This window comes from Phascolarctos cinereus, unplaced genomic scaffold (genome assembly GCF_003287225.1).
Source record: "Phascolarctos cinereus isolate Bilbo 61053 unplaced genomic scaffold, phaCin_HiC Scaffold_3;HRSCAF=262, whole genome shotgun sequence".
NCBI classification, from domain to species: Eukaryota; Metazoa; Chordata; class Mammalia; order Diprotodontia; family Phascolarctidae; genus Phascolarctos; species Phascolarctos cinereus.
In genome coordinates, this window is record NW_027555736.1 from 196,038,446 (window position 1) to 196,061,648 (window position 23,203).

Here is a 23,203-nt window from a genome sequence, read left to right on the forward strand (position 1 = left end):
GGTAAGATGGCAGTGCATCTTACCCCTAGTTGGGGACCCCTGGGGGCGCTGTACTCCCCCGGGGAAGGAGGGAAGACTTCTGCTGCCCATTAGGAGCCAACCCCTTTCCTCCTCCAAACAGCCCGCTTCCCAGCCTGCAGGGCCAAGGGAAAAGTCCTTGACGGCGAGTGGAGACGCTGTGGGGATCCAGCGAAGCCGGGGGGTTCCTCAGACTCCCCAGACTGGGGCTTCTGCGGCTCCAGCGCCCACTGGGTGGTGGCTTCAGCTGCGCCCGCCCCTCGGTTCCTTCCTTCCCCGCCCTCCCAGCCGCCCTCCCCGCCGTGTTCCCCCCCTCCCCCGGCTCCTCCGCCCCCGGGCTCCGTGCGCCAAGCTGACCGGGCGCTTCCAGTCCGCCAGCAGCGGCCACATCTTGGCGGCGGTGGAGCTGGCGGCTTCCCCACCCCCTGCTCCCTGGCTGGCCGGGCCCGGGCTCCCTCGGTTGCCTTTTCCTGGCCGTATCCTCCTCCTGGCCTCGGCCATTTTTCCCTGCTCCCCCTCCCGTCCCGAATCTCATCTCCCCTCCCTCCTCTGGCCGCGGGACTTTTCCGGAAAGTTTTTTATTTTCCGCCGAGGCTCTGCAAGAAGCGCCTCGCTCTCCAGCTGCAAAACTTTTCACCTCGTTCTCCTTTCCTTCCTCCCCCTCTGCTTTCTCTTCTCTCCCTTTTGCCTGCTCCACCTCTTAGCGGTGCTCTCCTCTCCCTTCTGCCCTCTCTTCCTTGGCTCCCCTCTCTCCTGATCTCCCTCCTCCAGACACACCTCCACCCCCGGGGCAGTTTTCCGATGAGCGCCCCTCCGGTCATCCGGCCGTCCAGCCCTTTGCTGCCGGTGGCAGTGGCGGCAGCGGCGGCTGCGTCTGCCCTGGTCCAAGGGCCAGTCCCGGTACCGACCCCGGCTTTGGCTCCGGCTCTGGCTCCAGCCGGGGGCATCTCCTTTCATCTCCAGATCGGGCTGAGCCGGGAACCGGTGCTGCTGCTGCAGGACTCCTCGGGGGACTACAGCTTGGCTCATGTCCGGGAGATGGCTTGTTCCATAGTCGACCAGAAGGTAAGGCGGCCCGCTCTCAGGGTTTCTGGGTCTCTGTCCCTATTTCCATAGGGGGCGCTCCCCGAGCTCTTCCCTGGTCAGTTCTGTTGGTCCTCTGCTGCTGCCACTTCGACCCCTGGCTGAGTGTCTTCCTCTGTTGGCATCAGACCAGGAGTCCGACTGGTTCTGGGGTCTATGGAGGTTTGGACGTTGAGAGAAGTACAGATTCAACCTCTGCGTCCAGGACATCACTCTATATTACCTTCCATCAGCTCTCCCATTCCTTACTCATCTTTCCTATCTTTTTTTTCCTCTCTTGATGTTTCTACCTACTATATGAGGACACCTCTCCACCCACATCCTTTTCCTCGCCCTTTCCATTTTCACGATTTTCATCGTCTTCCTCTCCATTCATTCCTCACTTTCTCCCTTATGTTTTTCATGAAGCATCTTTGCCACCAGAATCCTCTAGCCCACACCTAAGAAGAGTTTTTCCCATGGGATGATCTTTGAGCTTTTTCAGAAACAACCTTCCATCTTCTTTCTCAGACCCTGCCTAGCTTTTAAATTAGAGCTGAGGAGTTAATTGAATGGTGTGGAGCATTTTTGTTTTCCTGAGCTGGGAAGGGAGGAGATGAGGAATTTCTCACCTGTCAGATAAGGTTTAAGTGGCAAGAGAGTCCAGCTGTGATAACAACCTACTCAACTCTGACCATCACTCAAACTGTGGCTCCCCTCACCCTTTTCTGAACCGCTAGATAATACATTTTCTATTGATAAAGCTTGAAATTTTCACAGCCTTCTGCAGCCACCTCCATTTACACTAGCAGGGTATGATGAGGATCAGGAAACTTTTATACTATCCTTCCCAAGAAATTGAACCATCTGGGGTGGAGAACTTCACCACAGGACAGCTCACATCTTGGTTGTGCCTGGAGTTGAAGAAAACTGGAGAGTAACTGCTAATTTTGCAGCCAGGAAGACCGTTCCCTCCCCCAGTTTTTACAGCAAGTCAGTGGATTCCAGGTTGTCCCACTACCCATCTATATGGGTTTGTTATGTGGAAGGGGTGATAAGAATGAAAGAAGCTGGGGACAGCAGGCGCCAGCCGGCTCAGTATAAACAGCCAAAGATGTTGGAGGTGGAGACTGGGATTTCTAAGAGTTGGTGCTGAATTTCACCCTGGAGAATTGGCAAGTGACTTCTGAATGATGACTTAAAGAATCTTGAATCATTCTCTGTGAACAGTTTTGGTACAGAGCTGAATTCTGGGGAATGGGGCCATATAGCAACAGAGCAAGGGAGACCTAGGAATAAGCATAATTATATGTAAAGTGTGTGTGTGTGTGTGTGTGTGTGTGTGTGTATGTGTGTGGGGGGTTGTGGGAGAATCTAAAAGTTGTAAAAGACTGGAGTAGTGTAGGAATAACACTGAGTGCTAGGAATCCCTTGTGTTATATAAATAATCAGAAGCAGTAACTTTTTATGTTTAAGAAAAAGACCTGTAATTTTTAACTGCAAGTATGTTCTTTGGTAAACATGGTAAAAATCATTACATTGCTCAAAGCCTTATTGTTATCATTATGATATTATAATCAATGTTGTGGCATGTTGATGATAGGCATAGAGGAGCCTAAAGCACTCTAAGAAGTTACTTCTAAAAGTGCTCAGTCTTACTCTGAAAGAGTTTATGGTCTGATGGGGATGATCAGTAGGGGCATAAGCCAACAAAATCTTATTAAAAATAGAAACAACAAACATATAAGTTACTAGCAAATGTTCATTGATTGATTGTACAACCAATTGCATAGAGACCATGTATTTTTAAAGAAAAATATGAATCTAAAGGGACTGCTGGAATAGATTAAGAGTCAGGAATTATTAAATCATGATGGGATAATCTGAATAGGCTTTTTGATGTTTCAAAGAAAGGAAGGGACATTTTCATAGATTAGGATGTGAGGCATCTGAAGTGAGATGAAAAGGTTTAGGAAAAGCATTTTAAGTGAGGAATGGTTACCAACTTGATTGATCATAGCAGACTTTAGGGCTTAGAGGGAAAAGATGAAATTGGAGGCTAATTGTCCAGGGACAATTGAGAGCTACTTACAGCCTTTCTGAATATAGATGTGACATGACCAGAAGTAATCTGGAAGGTGAGGTATTTCGTTCTGTAGACAGTGTTTTACAGTAGAGAGAGTCTAAAGGCAAGGAGTCCAGCAAAGAAGCTATTCCCTTAGTTCAGTCATAAACTAGTTAGAGTCACTAGGGCTGTGGAAAATGGAATTTGAGAATACTACAGAAAAATGCCCAGGATTTGGTGTCTGGTTGATGATAAATGGACAAAGTCTCCAGCTATAGTGGAGAAAATAGAATAGAATGAGAGTTCTCAAGGTTAAAAATAATGATTTTTTAAAATTATAATTATAGGATGATAGGCATAGAAGTGAATTAGATCTTAGAGGCCACTAGTTGAATGCCTCAGTTTTTGAAATGAGAAATTAAGTGGCTTTCCAGTGTTAGCATATCTAGTAGGTATTCTGAGGTGGGATTTGAACCCAGTTCTTCCTAATTTCAACTTCAGCACCATCCACATATGCCGCCTTTCTGCATTTGTTTAGTTTTAAGCTGTGGGAGGGCCTTTGAGTTAGAAATGCCCTTGGTACAGCACTATATAGCAATATCCCCCTCAAATTTGGGGCAGTTTTAATGTTTTAATATTTTAAGCTATGAAAGCTTTAAATAATGGCTTAGAACTGCATTAAAACTTCTGGGACATCCTGTATGTAGAATTGAAGACAGTTTGAGAGATTGGCATTGGAGACTGAGGTTTGAGAGTTATTTGTATATATTATTTGTATAATTAAGAACAGAATGTATGGCTGTCTACCCATACATTGCAAAACTGTATGTCACACTTTGAAAGATAAGGACAATGAGGGAACTGGAAGAATAGTGACTGTAATCTTGTTCACCCTTATGTCCCCCACAGTTCATAGTTCATTGCCTTGACCATGGTAAGAGCCCAGTTTTTATTAATTGAATTGTTTAGTGAATTCTAATGGGGAGGAGGAGGACTCTGGCTCAATGAAGAGCCAAAGAGGAATAGTAGCATCTTGAAAAGGGGGTATAAGGTACAGATAGTGAAAAGGCATGTAGAAATAGGAAGATTCTTTATTCTTGAAGAAAGCTAGGATTATCTGAATAGGATGAAGATTATATCTGGATGACAATGAGATTTGGTAAGTTACTTTAAACTTGACGATCTCAATTTCTTCTGCAAGTTATATACTTTAAAACCATCAACTGTTTGGATGGAGAGAATCTTTAAGAGAGTGCTGAAAGTTAGAAATGCCCTCCTGACATTGTAGACTAGGAAGAAAGCCAGAAATAGCCATGGTAGGGTTAAAACAAAGATTTCAAAAGTCATTCTAATTTGCATGTGTGTATATGTATGGATGTATACACACACACACACACACACACACACACACACACACACACACACACACACACACACACACACATAGTTTTCTCTGTATTCTACTGATCCTTTGTTTAGTAATGGAATACAAAATTTTGCATTTCCTTTAAATGATTATTAGGGAAGAGTAATTTTCAGGTCTTTTGTTGTGTATTGTTCAGTCATTTCAGTCATGCCCAACTTTTCATGATCCCATTTGGAGTTTTCTTTGCAAAGATACTGAAGTGGTTTTGCCATTTCCTTCTCCAGTTTATTTTACAAATGAGGAAACTGAGGAAAATGGGTTGAGTTACTTGCTCAGAGTCATCCAGATGGTAAGTGTTTGAGGCTTAATTTGAACTCAGGTCTTCCTGACTCCAGGCCTGGCACTTTGCCACCTGGCTGCCTGCTGACTTGAATAATAGCTGACACTTACAAAGTACTTTACACACATTATTCATTTGATCCTTACAACAAGTATATGAGGTCAGCACAGAAGGCATTGTTATCCCCATTTTTATAGATATATTAAATGGCTTACTAATAGTTGCACACCGGTAGGTATGAAAAGCAGGATTCAAAGCAAAGTCTCTCCTGACTCCAATTTCAGTGCTTTCCCTACTGGGCAGTACTGCCATCTCTAATTGAATTGACTACATCTGTGTGGTAAAGGAATTGATAAACTTCTATACTAGCCAATTATCCAGATGTCTGCCATAAAATAAAATGACCGTACTCTAAGAGAAATCTGTCAGTGGGAATACAAGAATATTAATAAAGATGAAACACCTGACCCATAAAACTACACTTAGTTTGTGATTTTGTGTATCATGTCACCAGCCACAAAGTTTTATGAAGTATTACTTTGTATTGGTTAATTGTATTTGGTCAGCTGATTGTATTGAACTGCTGATGGATTTGAAATCAAGGAGTTCAGTTGTCATCAGCAGCACCATAATAGCTGAAAGCTTGTAACGCTTGGGGCAGCTAGGTGGCAGAGTGGATAGAGTGCCAGGCCTAGAGTCAGAAACTCAGCTTCATGAATTCATCCTTAGACACTTAATTAGCTGGGTGACTTTGGGCAAATCACTCAATCCTGTTTGCCTCAGTTTCCTCATCTGTGAAATGAGCTGGAGATGGAAATGGCAAAACATTCCAGTATCTTTGCCAAGAAAACCCCAGATGGAGTCACAAAGAATTGGACAACACTGAACAATGTTCCTCACATGTGAATTACACAAGGTAGGTGTATTAGCAAATATTTATTTGAAAGAAATGAGTGGATAAATAATGGCAGTATGTGTAAAAGAAAACGTGCTGGATGTTCAGTGAGAGGTTGTAAGTTCAGATCTCAGCTCTTTTACTTATTATTAACTGTCTGACATTGGGGAAACTCACTTAACATATCTGGTCCTCAGTTTACTCATCTGTAAAATGATGGGAAGATGCTGCTGTGTATTTGCAATTTTTTTGTGGTGTAGGAAACTCCTGGGTAAGGAAACATCTCCTATTAATTCAAATTAGCACCCATTCTTTAATTGTTGTCTGGAGGTGCTGAGCAGTTCAGTGATTTTCCCAGAGTTACACTGGCAGTTTTTGTCTGAAGTGGCATTTGAACCCCTGATCATCCAGACTCCAAGGCCTGTTCTCTATTAACCTATGCTGGCTCTCTTTACATGTGTAACTACCAACAAAATGTGCATGCTAGAATGCATCCTGTGAATGATAAAGATGCATTAAGTATATATTATAACGTTTAAATATGTATTTAATATTTAAATAATTTTAAAAATTAAATATAAAAAAATAACTAAAGCTATGACTTCATGAAATAAGTCTCTAAGGGTTCCTAAATGAAGTTAGTGTCAATATATCGCACAGCCATTTGTCACGAATTTGAATGTTTAGAGCGAAGGTTATAAATTCTTGAATCTGACTCAATCTCTTACCTATTGGTATCTAGCTCCTACCCTATCCTCATTCACCCCATAGGTCTCCATTTAAGTAAAAAATACTTAGTGCTCCAAGTGACTTAGTTTGTGTCTCTTCCCACATTTAAATACTCAGAGTAGTGTTTCTGAACCACACTAACCATCTAGCATTTCTCAGATCATTGGGACATTTCTGGCTTGAAAGTAGCACTCTTGCGATGACTCTGGGCTGCTAAGTATGCCTTATCTCCCGACCCATAGTCATTAAGAGTCTCAAGGCCTTCTGGGTTGGTATAGGGAGGGCAGAATGCATCTAGCCATTGGCATTCACCCTCCTGTGAGGGTTGTGTGTTAGCTGCTGCATTTCCTTTGTGCCCTGGGTTGTAGAAAAAAAAAAGATCATATATTACTCACCTACAGGCTGAAATGAAGCAAGGGGAAAATGATAAATAAAAATAATGTGTGCATATTAATTTCAGATTTCGGTAATAGGGTACAGAAACAGAAAGCTTCTGTATAATTTTTTACTCTTTAAAACAAATTGAAATTCTGTATTCCACTGTCTTACTCTATAGAAACAGGAAGTTGTCTTAGAAAGCTTTTTTCCTCCTTATATCATCTTATATCTACATGTGTATAGGTGAATGCTGTGTTTATTTGAACACTGTCCTCATATGTATTTGATGAAATTAATTAGAAATTAATCACATTATAAAAGATCTAGAGGTCTAAGGGACTTCAGAGGCTATCTTGTTCATTCCACTCCTATTTAATGGATGAGGAAGTTATATGATAAACAATAAAACATCAGAGGCAAGATTTGAACTCGGGTCCTCTGACTTCAGAGGTAGTCTTTTTTATTATATATCTAGTGCTGGACTCTGTGCCCAGTAATTACTTCATAAAATTTATGAATTGGACTGAAATGAATGGACAAAGTAAAATTACTTAAAGTTACCTCAAAGAAAATTCAGGCTTGAAGCTTCTTAGGATAATGTACTATCTTTTACTAGCAATAAAAACAAACTTTATTGCATCATTGTCTACTGACATGTCACAAACATTGTTGAATAAGTGACTGAGCCTTCAGGGGACATGTTATCCCCACTCTGACCAGCAGATCTCAGGATAAATAAATTATAGGATGTCAACAATCCTCCCAAATCTCAATTTTCAGACTATTTCAAGAATTTTATAAAAACCTGACCAAAAGTAGAACTAATTTTAAAAAGTAAAAGTCAAGCAAACAAATAAAGGAAACAACAAAAAAAGCTCCTTTGCTTTAAGAGATTGTTGAGGTGGGGTTAATTTGCTGAAAATTAGTCATTAAATCAAGTAGCATTCATTAAGTGCTGAGAGTGTGCCAGGCACTGGGCTAAGCTGTGGGGATACAAAGAAAGGTAAAAAAAAAAAATCATCCTTGTTCTCAAGGAGCTCCTAGTCTAATGGTGAAGACAAGGCACTAAGATCAAAGAGGATGGGAAAGAGATTCTTGCATAAAATGGGTCTTTGTCTGAGATTTGAAGGAAGTTAGGGAAGCCAGGCGGTAGAGATGAAGAGGGAGAGCGTCCCAGGCGTGGAGGACAACCGATGAAAACTCATAAGTTGGAAGATAGAGCAACAGCAAGGAGGCAAAAGTAATGCTAATAAACATTTATTAGGCACCTTAATGTGCCAGGCACTGTGCTAAGCTTTGGGGATACAAAGAAAGGTAAAAGACACTGCTTGGCTTTCAAGGAGCTCAGTCTGTTGTGAGAAAATATGCAAGCAGTTGTGGACAAACAAATTATAAACAGGATAAATTGGAAATAATCAACACAGGCAAGGCACTAGCATGAATGGTGATAGGGAAAGACTTCCTAAAGGAGATGAAGAGGAAGAACATTCCAGCATGGGAGATGGCATATCTTGTTTGAAGAACAAGGGGGGCAGTAACACTAGATTGAAGAGTCCATGGCGGGGAGTACAGTGTAAGAAGAGTGGAAAAGGGTGGGAGCAGGTTAGGTCAATGATGTTTCATTTGAAAACGAATGAAAACAAAATGGAAAAAATTATTCAGTAGTTGGCTTCATGATAGTTCTCAGTTCCAAGTCCCAAGAAAGAAATAAAAAAAAATCTTTCGAAATAAATACTTGGTTATAGGCAAGATAGTGTAGTGGAAAAAAAGAGCACTGATTTTGGAGTTAGAAGACCTAGGTTAGAAACATAGCCTTGCTCTTTGTATTTGTGTGAATTTAGACACATTATTAACCTTTCTTGGACTCAGTTTCTTTATTTGTTAAATGAGGAGATTCAACTAGATGATGTCATGATTATTTTTCCAGCTTTAAATTCTATATAGGGTGTTGTGGGTGGCTAGATAAACTGCAGGCACTTTGATGTGGCTTTTGCTCTGAAATCATCTTTTGCTGTCATACTTGAACACCCACTTTACTAAAGTCTTAATTCTGATAAAAAGCTAAGGCTGTTAGTAAATTAAAAATGTGTGTATACATAGCATGCTACTGACTTAGAAGGGAAAGCTATTGGAAAATAGTTGATTTAGAGGTTTAATAAATAATTCTTTGTATAAAATGGTAAATAACAAGACTCAAATGCTCTCTCCTTCACGTAAGTCAATAATCATTTCCCCTTTGGACCTCCTATAGCTCTTTGCTTATACCCATTTTCATATATTTACCATGCATTATTTTTTTATCATTGTTATTTGAGTTATAGCTTCTTAATAGACTGTGCCTTCCATTAGGGCTGGGGACATATCTTATCTTAAACTGTAACCCAGTGCCAAATTTAGTACTCTGCACACACTGAGTGCTCAATAAATGATGAGTTGAATTGAAATAAAGGAAGATAGCTACTTGTTCATGGATAGGCTAACCACAAGCCTTTGTTAGTTTCTTTCCAATTAAGTAAAAGGGACTAAACTTATACAAGGAGGAAATGTGGTAACCAGTAGCATAATTCAGTAGTTATTTCTAATTACCTTTAAGAAGATATGAATTCAGGCATGCTTTGGAGATATGTGGGTTTGGTTCCAGACCACCACAATATAGTGAATATTGCAATAAAACAAGTCACAGGAGTTTTTTGCTTTCCCAGTGTATATAAAAGTTAAGTTTATACCATGCTGTAATTTATTAAGTGTGTAATAGCATTATGTCTAAAAAGACAATGCACATATCTTAATTTAAAAATACTTTATTGCTAAAAAAAGGTGGTCATCATCTGCACATTCAGTGAGCTGTAATGTTTTTGCTCATTGTGGAGGGTCTTGCCTTGATGGCTGCTGACTGATCAGGATGGTGGTTGCTGAAGGTTGGAGTGACTTGGCAATGTCTTAAAATAAGACAGCAATGAAGTTTGTGCTATCAATTGACTCTTCCTATCACTTGAACACTTAGAGGCCATTTTACAGTTACTAATTGGACTAATTTCAATATTGTTGTGTCTCAGGGAATAAGAAGGCCAGAGGAGAGAGAGAGAGAAAAATAAGGAAAGGGCCAGGACCCTGGAGCAGTCAGAACGCATACAACACTGATCAGTTAAGTTCCACATCTTATATGGGCACAGTTCATGTGCCTCAAAACAATTACAATAATAATATCACAGGTCACAGATCACCGTGACAGTATAATAATAATGAAAAAGTTAGAAATATTGAGACAGTTGCCAAAATGTGGCAAAGAGAAATTATGTGAGCACATGGTGTTGGAAAAATGGTGCCGATAAGAGTTGTTTGACACAGTATTGCCAAAAACCTTCAATATGTAAAAACACAGTATCTATGAAGTACAGTAAAGCACAATAAAACAAAATATGCCTATAACTTGTAGTATATGAGTATGATGGAATAGTCTTGTGCTGTATGAAAGGAGGAAATAGATCATTTTAAAAAGCTGTGGACTTAGATGAATTGATGGATAGTGAAGTAAGCAGAGACATGAAAAATTTATACTGTAACATCAATGTTAAAAAATACATTATTCTGAAGATGACTATAAGCTGATAAAAATGGGATCAAACGAGATAATAATTCTAAGATGCTTAGCAAAGTGCCTGACCCATAGTGAGCACTACATAAATGTTAGCTATTATTAAAAATGAAATGAGCAGAAGCAGAACAATTTGTGCAATAATGACAGCACTGTTAAGGCAAACAAATTTGAAAACTATAAGAACCATGATCTGTAAAATGATCACCTAAAATTCCAAAGGGTCAATTAAGAAATATATTATGTACCTTTTTGTAGAGAAGTGACAGATTTAGGGTCCAGAATTATGTACATATATACATATACATACATACATACTTTTATATATATTATATAGTATAGAGACAATGAGAGTATTTGTTTTGACTATGTATATTTGTTACAAGCAATTTGTTTCCTTGTTTTGCCAATGGGGTTGGGGTGAGAAGAGAGAAAATAGACCTGTGTTCATTAAAAAAAATTGAAAGGTTGGGGGTGATACTACAGATGTGGAATGTTGCCTGCACTTTCAGATGAGGTCACTGTATTGTTTGTTTTGCTTAATTGTTTTACTTTTCTATAAAGGACATCTCAAGGAGTGGGAGTAATCTGTAAATGTTTCTAATTTAAAAACAAAATATATCAAAGAAATTTTTTTAAAAAAAAGGTCAATACTCTGTAATGATTTTTGAATGCATGGAATGCCAGGCACTGGGAGAACTATGTGGTGTTGTTTTCTTCTTTTCCTCTTCCCTGTAGTTAATTTAGAGATGCATTCGACTGGACTGTTATAGGATTGGTGGCAGTAAGTTCTGTTTTATGCTTTATATTTTAGTACAGTGAGATTATTTCAGATTGATATTAATATTTGGGAAAGATGCCTTCAGTCTGATGCATAAATGTAGCAGTGAAAGATTGGATTCTCAAAAAAAATGTCAAAGAAGTAGTCAATGAATTACTATTGGTGCTTATTAACTATAAATTTTAGTTAAACTTTAAAAAAATCTGAGGGTTGCCAGTGATACAGTTATTAGGCCTATGCTCCAAAGAGATCAGAGAAAGTGAAAAAAGACCCACATGCATTAAAAATATGTTAGCAGCTCTTTTTTATAGTGGCAAAGAACTGGAAATTAAGGGGATGCCTGAACAATGACTGAATGGCATATGAATGTAATGGAATATTATTGTGCTATAAGAAATGACAAAAGGGACCGTTTCAGAAAAATTGGGAAGACTTGCATTAACTGATTCAGAATGTGAGTAGAAATAGAACAATTTATACAACAATATTATAAAAAGAAACAAAAAACCAAAAACTTTAAAAATGGATCAACACAGTGACTAATCACGCTTCCAGAGGACTGATGAAGCATGCTATCTACCATCCTGAGAGGAGATAGCCTTAAGGTACAGAAATATATGTACACATATACACATGTACATATAAATATATACCTGTGTATATATTTGAACATGGGCAATGGAAGAATTTATTTTGCTTTATTATGCATATTTGATACATGGATTTTTCTTTTTTAAATTGGGGAAATGGTAGGAGGAGATAAAGAAGTTTTTTCATTTAAAAAACTATAGTAAAAATATGGATAAGGGAAATGGAAAGGAATAACCATTTATATAAATATGACAGTCACTGTACTTAAAGACTTTTTACAAATATTATCTCACTTGATCCTTACAACATCCCTGCAAGGTAGGTGCTGTTATTATCCCTATTTTGCAATTTAAGAAACTGAGGCAGTTAGCAGTTAAATGACTTAACACAGAGTCACACAGTAAGTTTCTGAGGTCACATTTGAACTCAGACTCCAGGCTTAGTGCTCTATCCACTCTACTTCACTAAATAAAATGGGAGACTGAATAGACTCTGAACTATAATCAGTAGCAAAGTCATTCTCTACCTTCCACACTGTATTAATAGAGACACTGAGAAACCAACATAATGGACAAACTATGTGTGGCCAATGCAAAACTGGCACTAGTCTTCAAACAGATAAGAGAATGGGCATGTTTTTTTTTGTTTTGCTGGTGCTTATCCTGTCTGAGAAATTATCAGGCCTTCTGTGACTATATAACGCACCAAAGCCTTGATGATCCTTTTCTGTCTGTGGGGTCCCAAACCTGGTTTGGGTGGAACAGAAGCACCGCGGAGATGTTGTCATAGAAGAGGCTCCTAGCAGTTAAAAGCAGGGAGTGAGTACCTTTTGGTTCACCAGTGATGTTCTGGAGAGTTTCCAAAAATGAAATTTCAGCTTCTTAAATATTTGCTTTGTGTGGAGCATACCCTTCCAAATGCAAAAATTATCTCTTTGTGTTGATGATATGTGGATGCTTAGGCAATGATTAGTCTTGCTCACATGTATTCAACACTCTTATTCATCTGGAGTAAAATGTGAAATTCCTCCTAGGAATTACTCTGATGCTGCTAACCAAATATTTTTGTACCATTAAAAACCAATAATGACAGCACCACTTGAAGTTACTTGGCAGCAGGGAAACCCACATACTGTTGTTTCTTGCTCTCCCTTTTTTTGTCTCACGTAATGTAAGCTGTTTGGATGAAATAAACAAAGACTTTAATTAGATAGCAGTTAGGACCATCATGAAATGTCATAAAATTTCAGTGTTTGTGAAGCTAAGAATTCGTGTAAATAACAAGCATTAGACAAATCTCAGAAACATTTGTACTTGTCTGAAGTTATAATTGCCTCTGTAAAAGTTATCTTCCCAAGTTGTAAAAGACTCTGGTTTGTTAAAAGCCATGAAGTTGATAAAGCAGTTTAGAAATGTTGACAAACATGAACATTTGATTTGTAAATGTGCAATCCTGTGCAGTATTTTGGTCCAAAATCTTTTGGTGGAAAGGAAAAATTCTGATGTGTACCCTACGCTAATTCTTAGACTTTTGTTGTGACTAGGCTTCCAAACCACTGATTGATGGGAGAAAAAAAATTAGTGAATTCACTCCTTGTGTTGATGTTTGAATTTTAGATGTCACTGAATGATTCTTTTCTTGAATGTGTGTAATTTTGGAATTTTAAAACAAATAATTTTGAAGGTTAATTTGACTTTTTTCCCCTTTGCATGGTACTAACATGGTTGGTTCCATTAACTAAAGTTTGTTGAATAAATGAGAAAAAGTCAGGGAAATTGGTTATTTGACATCCCACACATATCCATACACACCCATATGCACCACCCTAGAGTTTTTTGAATGGATTATTTTTTTCCTTTTCAACTAGTAGTTAATAAACACACCTACCTACAGAGATGTTGTGAGTATCAAATCAAATAATATAACACATGTAAAGTACTGTTCAAACCTCAAAGTGCTATATAAATGTTAGCTATTATAACAAAACCTAAGAAATTAGAGTGTTTTTGAGAGGGAAGTGACAGTTCTCTATCAAGACAGAGTGTGAAGCACTTCTATATCTCAGAGTGGAGACAGAGAATGACAGCTAAAAGAACAGCAAAATAATAAAATGGGCAAACGTGAAGAAGAAAAGGCCAAGAAGGGGAAATCTTTAGCTACTTATTGGAAAATGCCACTGTTTTCTCTTCAGGCTGCTTCCTGAAGCAGATCTGCTTCACAGGAGTTCAGTAGTACAGACTAGATGGGGTCATAGATGAATAAATTTGAAGATATGGTGATGAAAGAATTAACAGAACTAAGAAAAAATACATCCAAAAAACCCAATATGTTGTTACTGGAAAAAAAATTAAGCAGTTAATCAATCAGCAAGCCTATATTAATTGCTTATTCTGTGCCATACACTGTACTAAACACTGGAAACAGAAAGCAACAAACAAGTACAGGATCTGCCTTCGGGGGCTTACCCTTTAATTAGGCAGACATAAATAGGTGCATAAATTCGTCCATGTAAGAGGAGTATGGAGAGTATGGAGTAGATGGAAAATAGCCATGGAGAGAAGTCCCTAACAGTTGTGGGGGATAAGGAAAAGCTTCCTGGAAGAAGTGAGCAATTGCCGTTGAGCAGAATCTTAAAGGAAGCCAATTCAACTACCAAGTAGTTGACTGAGCTTGAGGTAGGTAGGTAGGTAGGTGATCTTGCTTGGGGCAGGGGTGGGGGGAGGGAACAACCACAAACTATGTAGATTATAAGGAAAGAAACTGATTTAAAATAAAAATGGGAAGACTATGTTAATAAGCAAAGCTATATCAGAAGGATGAACAGAAGAAAATGATAGCAACCTTCCTATCAAACTTGAATAAATGACTTAAGTACTTACTGACTGAAAGTGCCTTGAAACTGGAAGAAAAAGAAATAATAATTGTAAACAGCTAGAAGAGTGTAAAGCAGTTAGGCAGCTCAGTGAATAGAGCTCTGGGCCTAAAGTCAGGAAGACCTGAGTTCAAGTTCTGCCCCACACATTTACTGTGTGACCTTGGGCAAGTCAGTCACTTAACCTGTTTACCTTAATTCACTGGAGAAGGAAATGGCAAACTATTAGTACTCTTGCCAAGAAAACCCCGTGGACAGTATGGTCCATGGGGTCACAGAGTCAGATGTGAGTGAACAACAACAAAGAGTGTGGCTTTTAATCAACAGCTTGTCCTGAGGTCATTATGTCAAATTCCTTGACACAAGTAATAATAATAACAACAATGTAGTAAAAGATGAATGGTGCAGGGGAATCTTTACAACACCAGAACAAGCCTGTCCATATTTCAATATATGATTCTTGAGACATTAATAAAAAAGGCAGGAGGTGATGTTAAATAAACCCCTGGTAGCAACAAAAATTAGATGTCAGTAGATGTTTTTTCAAGTACCTGCAGTACACAGAGGAAAAGTTTATTCTACAAATAACCAGATAACTTATGCCCAAAGATATTTCCTACAGTGATTTGGAAGGAGAAAAATGAGAGAGGAAAAGGAGAAAGAGAATTAAAAACAAGGACAAAACACCTACAACATGCTGTCAGGCAAACAGAACTGGTGGTGACAGATTTTTCACTGAATCTGTATTCTACCCATGTCATACTTCTTTATACTTCTGACCCATGGACATTAGAAAAGTACCCTGGGTATGGAATTTATTCCCTTTACAGCTGGGAAGTGATTCACATGCTTTTTTCTAAGGATTTGTAGGCAGCATAAAAGGGAAAGGAGGAATAAAAGGAAGGTAGAGGCAGGGGAACCTTTACTTATGGTTAAACTTGTAGAACTTTATGATATTTTGAGTTTGAAAATAAGTACTATATTTAAAGATTAGCAAATGATTTCATTGCATTGGAATTGTACTGGTCTAGATTCCAGTGGAAAGAGTTTGGACAATGTTTACCAAAGGAAAAGCCTATCTTGTTCTTCAGTCATTTTCCAGTCATGTCCAACTCTTTGTGACCCAGTTTGGGGTTTTCTTGGCAAAAATACTGGAGTGGTTTGCTGTTTCCTTCTCCAGATCATTTTATAGATGAGGAAATGGAGGCAAACAGGGGTAAGTGACTTGCCTAAGGTCACACAGCTACTAAATATTTGAGGCAAGATTTAAATTCAGGAAGATGAGTCTTCCTGATTCCAAGCCCAATGCTTTATCCACTATGCCACCTAGCTGCCCTGCAAAGGCTTATCTTAGTGTTGTTATAAGAAGCAAGGATAGGAGTGAAGTGTGGATTTTGGGCCATGTCTCCAATCCGCCGGCCATCGCCCCCGTCGGCCCCTCAGTTTGGCCGAACCGAAGGCCTCCGTGACGAGCAAACCCGAGGTTTCCTTCGGGGCCGCTCATTTATCTCTCGATGGCTTTGGTTCTGGTAATCATTTAAAATGGTGAGGTATTCTCTTGATCCAGAGAACCCCACAAAATTATGCAAGTCAAGGGGTTCAAATCTCCAGGTCCACTTCAAGAACACCTGTGAAACAGCCCAAGCTATCAAGGGCATGCATATCTGAAAAGCTACCAAGTATTTGAAAGATGTCACACTGAAGAAACAATGTGTTCCCTTCAGGTGATATAATGGTGGTGTTGGCAGGTGTGCCCAGGCTAAGCAGTGGGGTTGGACACAGGGTCATAGGCCCAAAAAGGGTGCTGAATTCTTGCTGCATATGCTTAAAAATGCAGAGAGTAACGCAGAACTGAAGGGTTTGGATGTGGATTCTCTTGTCATTGAGCATATCCAGGTTAACAAGGCTCCCAAAATGCGACGGCATACTTACAGAGCTCACGGTTGGATCAACCCGTGCATGAGTTCTCCTTGCCATATTGAGATGATACTTACTGAAAAGGAACAGATTGTTCTAAACCAGAAGAGGAGGTTGCTCAAAAGAAAAAGATATCCCAGAAGAAACTGAAGAAACAAAAACTTATGGCACAGAAGTAAATATGACATTAGAAAGCAAATAAAAGTGAAATGAAACCAAAAAAAAAAGGAGCGGCAAGGATATTGTCTAATCAACCACTGATGAATTTAAATGTCAAGATATTGCTGCAAGGACTCAAAAGCAAGCGATATTGCTCCACTGATCGATAAAAAATATAATCCCATTTGAAGGCCAAGGACTTGAAACTGTTTTTAATTGATGTTGTATCTCTGTTAAGGGCAATTAGATCAACAAGCCATTACTATGATGATCCAAATGTTTAGCAAAGAACAGTGGATAATCAGACCTCTCCATCTACAATTCCTAAAGCATAGAGACTCCATTTTTGAATATTTGCACACTCTCTACTCCCAAAAATCACCATGGCTTAGTGGATGGGGGACCACACATTGGAATATAGAAGAACTTGGGTCAAGCTCTGTGTGTGTGTGTGTGTGTGTGTGTGTGTGTGTGTGTGTGTGTGTGTGAATTAAAGTGTTAGGGACTATACTTTTAAGTAATGAAGACATTGGCAGCCTGATGGTATAGTGTATAGAATGCTGGACGTAGAGTCCGAAAGACCTGAATTCAAACCCTACTTCAGGCACTAGCCATATGAGGTTGAGTAAGTCTGATATATTTGCCAAGAAAACCCTAAATGTGGTCACGAAGAGTTGGACACAACTGAACAGCAACTTCTAGCCTCAGGTTCCTCATCCGTAAAGTGAGGATATTAATGATGTCTACCTGTTAGGGTTGTTGTGAAGATCAAATGAGAACTTATGTAAAGTAATTTTCAACCCTCAGAGCACTATGTGCATGCTAGCTGTTTTTGCTCAACTGTAGTATATGTTTTAATTTAATCAGTTTCTTCAAGTTTGATTATCAACTAAAATAGGAATGATAATGGATTTGGACCTGCTTTTTCAGAATACAGAAGATGATGAGTCATCTGGATTGGAGGCTTAACAATGCAGTGTTGTTATATAACAGTAGCAGCAGAGCTTTTAGCAATAATTACTAACTCTTTGGGTTTCATTTCTTCATGTGAGGTCCAGCAGGACATTGTTTGGGATTCTTTTAAAGGAACAACTAAGAGGAAAATGCATGTCTATGGCCTACTTCAAAGGTAAAAAGAAAGAAGCAAAAGAAATACACATCCATAGATATATATGTATATGCACACATATATGTATATATGCATGTGTTTATATATGCATATATATGTATAATTTTTGCAAGTAAAAGTCACTAGTAGATGAATATAAAATAACTGGAGGCCAGGAGGTTTATGGAAAACCAAGGAAGGAAAGATAGTTTGATTTAATAGAGGTGGATGGTAGTAGCAAAACACTATATTGTAGCAGAGTTATTTTTTAAAGGATTAAAATTTCATGAACTACACTTCAATATAGCTTAAAATAAACCCAACAAATATTCCATACAAAGCTAAAAATTTGTGAAGTTTTATGCTGTTTGAAGAGTAGCTAGGTGGCGTAGTGGATAGAACGTAGGGCCTTGAGTCAAGAGGACTCATAGTTAAGAGGACTCATATTCCTGATTTCAAATCTATTCTCAGACACTTAACTGTGTGTCTCTGGGCAAGTCATTTAGTCCTATTTGCCTCAATTAAAATGAGCTGGAGAAGAAAATGGTAAACCACTGCCAATATATTTCCCAAGAAAACTCTAGAAGAGTCAGACACAACTGAACAACAAATACTATTTCTTGTTCCTTAGACGTCTTGAAATCATCTGAAGGTGATAAATTTTCTAGCATCTCACTTAAATGGAAAACTTCTGTATTCTCATGAAGTTTTTCTAATTACTGGGTCATTCTAAAGGAACTAGGGAAAGACATTAAAAATGGAAGAAAGAAACCAAACAAACCCCCAAAATGACAGCAAGATGAAATGGGTTTACCTCAAAATTTAACAACAACCATTTATTCATCGTCATTTTAGCAGATGGGAAAATTTCTACTCAAGGTCAGAAATACCCTTCCTGTTCTTGCTCAAATGAGACAGATACCTTCTTTCCTGAAGCCTATACCACTGCTTGATTGAAACATAATTGTTTAATTGAAAATTTTTTTCCCAGGTAGACAGTGCTTTGTAAAAGAAACTTAAAACACACAAAAGTAAACAATCATAGATCCTTGGTCTTTGCGAATACTCTGCCTGCCAAGAGGCATTATGTATGCTATAAAATTAATTACACAAAATTAGAATTTGTAGTGATATATCTGTTTAATGAGCTACTCTGTAGTTGCTGTGACATTTAAATTTAAACAGATGATGAGATATTGGAGACAATGTGTAGCAAACAATTTTTGAATTTTTATTTGATTGTTTTTTTTAATTGCATAAGAAGTTATTTTGAAGAATTTAAAGGGCTATATCACATTCACTCTTCAGATGTCATGGCTAGCAGAGTTAGATAATTAAGACATTTACATGACTTCAAATTCTTTTTCTCTTTCAGATGTTAATATTGTAGTTGTTCAAATCCATATATTATTTGGGGCAAGAAAAGGTCCAACATATTAGTGGATTTCATGAGACAACACTCAAGTAAAATCTTAATACACCTGTTGTATGAAAGCTACCATAATACTGGCTGAAGAATGAAAAATAGAAGTAGAGTACCTTCCAGATAATACTCACTAGTACCTGAATAGCTATAGATGTTTGCCTGGGTAACAATAAAAGCCCAGTATGCTAGGCATTATTTCTTGAAGAATCAATATGATGACACAGAAATATGTTCGGACATTACTCTGTCCATAGTTTGGACTACTATCAAGCCAGATCAATATGCAATGTGTGTGACAGATAGAGAAATGAATTAAAATGAAAATGGTCACCAGGCTAGTTTGTGGCTGTATGGACCAATCCATTTATAATCTTGAGCCTAGTTAGCTTGGCATTAGCAAAGACATGGTATTGGATTTCTGTATCTATATCACACATTCAGTCCACATTCAATTGATTGGCAGTGAGATATAGTAGAAAAATCACTAGATTGGGTGTTAGAAGACCCAAATTCTTAACCTGACTCACCTCTACTTCTGTAGGAGAGTGGTGAATCCCTGTTTCTCTCTGGTCCTCAGTTTCTTCATCTGTAAAATAAAAGGTTTCGACTAGAAGATTTCAAAGGTTCCTACTAAGTATACTCTTCTATGGGATAATGTATGCATTTGTTTTGTTATGTTTCCTTCAGAATTGGGATTTCCTTGGTTTAGATCACTACAGGTGAGGATCTTCCCTCTACTAATGCATATGTCAATGGCTGTGCAATTTATAATCTTGAAGAATTACCTCAGGCCTGATAAGTGACTTGATAATTTATGTACTTATGTATAAAATACATAATTATTTATGTGCACACATATAAGATACATGCAAATCTTGTGCCTTCCATGCTCTTGTACAGCCTATATATTATGCTTTCCCTCCTTTCACCACCCTTAGGAATTGCTGGTTCCATTCAAGGAGAGGTTCCCCCTCCTGTATTTGACCTTTCCTGATCTCCCCAGTTGTCTAAGCTCTCAACCCCCCAAGACACCTGCACATTATACTGTATATATTTAGTATTTACTTCTCCGTTTATATGTTATATTTCCAAGGTAGAATGTAAACTGTTTGAGGTCAGGGACTATTTCCTTTTTTGACTTGTATTCCTAGCACTTAGCACTTAATGAATGCTTGTTGACTTGACTTGAATTGTTTGCTTGAGGCTATAATAAGCAAAAACATTGTCATTATGTAAGGCACAAGAAAATGACCAGAACAAGACTCGTACAGAATTTAGTGCTCCCTCCCTCCCTCTCTCTCTCTCTCTCTCTCTCTCTCTCTTACACATTGTGGCCTTCAAATGGGGTGTGTGTGTATTTATTTATATATTCTATCATTAGCTTAGCAAATGCCAGCCTCTTTACAAATTAGTTATTTAACCTTGAAGAAGGAATTAAAAGCTATCAAAACATTCTTTTGGTGGTGTTTGATATATCTATATCTATGTATATGTTTATATCAATGACATTTATATAGCACTTTAAGGTTTACAAAATACTTTATATAAATTAGCACATTTGTATTTCACAATACAGAAGCAGACTGAAAAATTGAGGGACTACTTATGTGAGCTTAATCTCTTAATTCTTAATTATGGCATATGTGTGATATTGCCCATCCATGTAGGACAGTTGTGTTTATAATGAGAATTTTGTAGATTCTCAGGGTCTAAGTAAAAATATTCTTAATATAGAGCCATGAAAAATAAACAGCATCTGCATACTGAAAATAGAGCAAACTTTTTTTTTTAACTGTATTTGACATGACGTTGGAAATCACAGGGCACAGGCGGTAGTTTCCAAACTTTATATAGCGATGCAGATTTAAAAAAAAAATGTAGCGTTCTCTCTTTTCATAAAAAAAGTTCACAAATAATTTTCTTAGCTCGTATTTTATTCAAATACATTTAAAAAACTTATAAGCTTAATAACACAAATATTGATCATAAAATAACAAATATTTATTGATAAATATAACATTTTAAAATATTTTAACTTAATAACTATAATACTATTATGTAATGAATGGGCTTGTTTTTCAACATAGGTTCTCAAGACATAGTCTTATTGATAATATTGATTAATTTTTTTCCAACTGTGAATTGAGTTTAATAGCTGATCTATAGCTACAGGAGAAAATCCTGTGTCACATAAATGTTAGGAATGTTAGTAAAATTTGTGTTGTTTTGTTTTATGAACCAGAGAGCTCTTTGTCATCTACAGCAAAACTTAGTGAGGTTTTAGTTTCAATTTTCTTTTGATATACTACCACAAGAAGAATCTATTAACCATTCTTGTTCAGATGGAGTAAGGTAAAATGTATTATGTTTGTCCTTACCATTTTATCTAAAAATATCCAAGTTTTTGGTGGCTTTGATTTGAACTCTGATTTCCTTGAATGATGGTGATGATGATGATGATTATGATGTTGATGATGATGATAGCATTTATATAGGGCTTAAAAATTTGCAGAGACCTTTAAAAATATGTCATTTTTTCCCCCTCATCAAGTCTGGGAAGTAGGTGCTATTATCACTTCCATTTTGCAGATGAGTTAACTGAGGTAGAGAAAGATTAAGTGACTTGTCCAGGGTCACACAGATAGCTAAGTGTCTGAGGCCAAATTTCAACTTCAGTCTTGCTGACTCCAGCTAGGGCTCTGGCGATTGAGCTTCCCACCTGCTTGTTGGGTGTATTTATGTAAAAGATGTAGTGAAAAGTGTCTTAATAATTTTGGCCAGTGTTTTGTGCCTGCTCTTCACCCCTAGGTGGGTCGTTCAGTGTTCCACAGATGGGGCATGCCCTACAGTTTTGAAAACTTGTCTAAGACTTTGCAGAAATTTTTAACAACTGGCTGTCCAGGGTGGGGAAATGTATACACAGCTCACTTTTAAGTTTAATCTGCATTATTAACATTTTCTCCATTATTTTCTTAAGTCTAGATAATAAAACAATAAATCAAGCCCTGATTTGTAGCATTTGCTGATTTTTGAGGTGAAAAATGTTTACACTGAAAATTGAACCATCAGCTTTAACTGGTACAATGAGCTATCCTCTTCACACCCTAGGAAGAAATGGTAATACTGAGCCTGGGGGAGAGACTGATTTCTCTCTCCCATCTAGAGCTCTAGTGTCAGTATTTGTTATTACAGTAATTTTTATGGAAGCATCTTTATCTTTGCAAAATGATACTGATACCTAAACCAAGAAAGGTAAAAACACAGAAAATTATAGATCAATTTCATTAATGAATATGGATGCAAAAATCCAAAATAAAATATTAGCTAGGTGATTACAACATATTGCAAAGATTATACATTGTGACCAGCCGAGATTTATACCAGGAATGCAGGGATGGGTTAACATAAGGAAAAATATTAACGTAAATGATTGTATCAACAATAAAAGTTTCAAAACTCAAACCAAATTCAAAGATGCAGAAAAAGCTTTTGGCAAAGTACAACATTCATGTCTATTAAAAAAAAACTTGAAGGTATAAGTATAAATGGATTTTTTCTTAAATTGATAAAAAGCATTTATCTGAAGCCGTCAGCAAGCATTATTTGTAGTGGGGATAAGCTAGAAGGCTTCCCAGTGAGATTAGGTGTGAAACAAGGATGCCCACTGTCACTAAATATTATTCAATATTGTATTGGAAATCTAAGCAATAGCAATATGAGAATAAAAATAAATAGAAGGAATCAGAATAGGAAATGAGGTAATAAAACTGTGTCTGCTAACTAACTAGAACTAACTACTCAACATAAGATTATATACATGGTTCAGTTGCATAATATTCCTTTACTAAAACAATCTAATTTTGAAATGCTTTTCTTGGAAATACTATTCTTTCTTCTATTT

The 23,203-nt window shown here is 37.7% G+C and overlaps 1 protein-coding gene across 1 annotated transcript in view; it reads left to right on the forward strand.

The window, feature by feature from the left end:
• The first annotated feature begins 321 nt into the window (after window positions 1-321).
• The window catches only part of PRKD1 (protein kinase D1), a 413,900-nt gene continuing 391,018 nt past the window's right edge, over window positions 322-23,203 (forward strand). Inside the window, exon 1 of the mRNA XM_021004291.2 lies at window positions 322-1,083. Within this exon, the coding sequence (XP_020859950.1) occupies window positions 820-1,083 (264 nt within the window). The 5' untranslated portion in view covers window positions 322-819. The remainder of the gene's footprint in view (window positions 1,084-23,203) is intronic.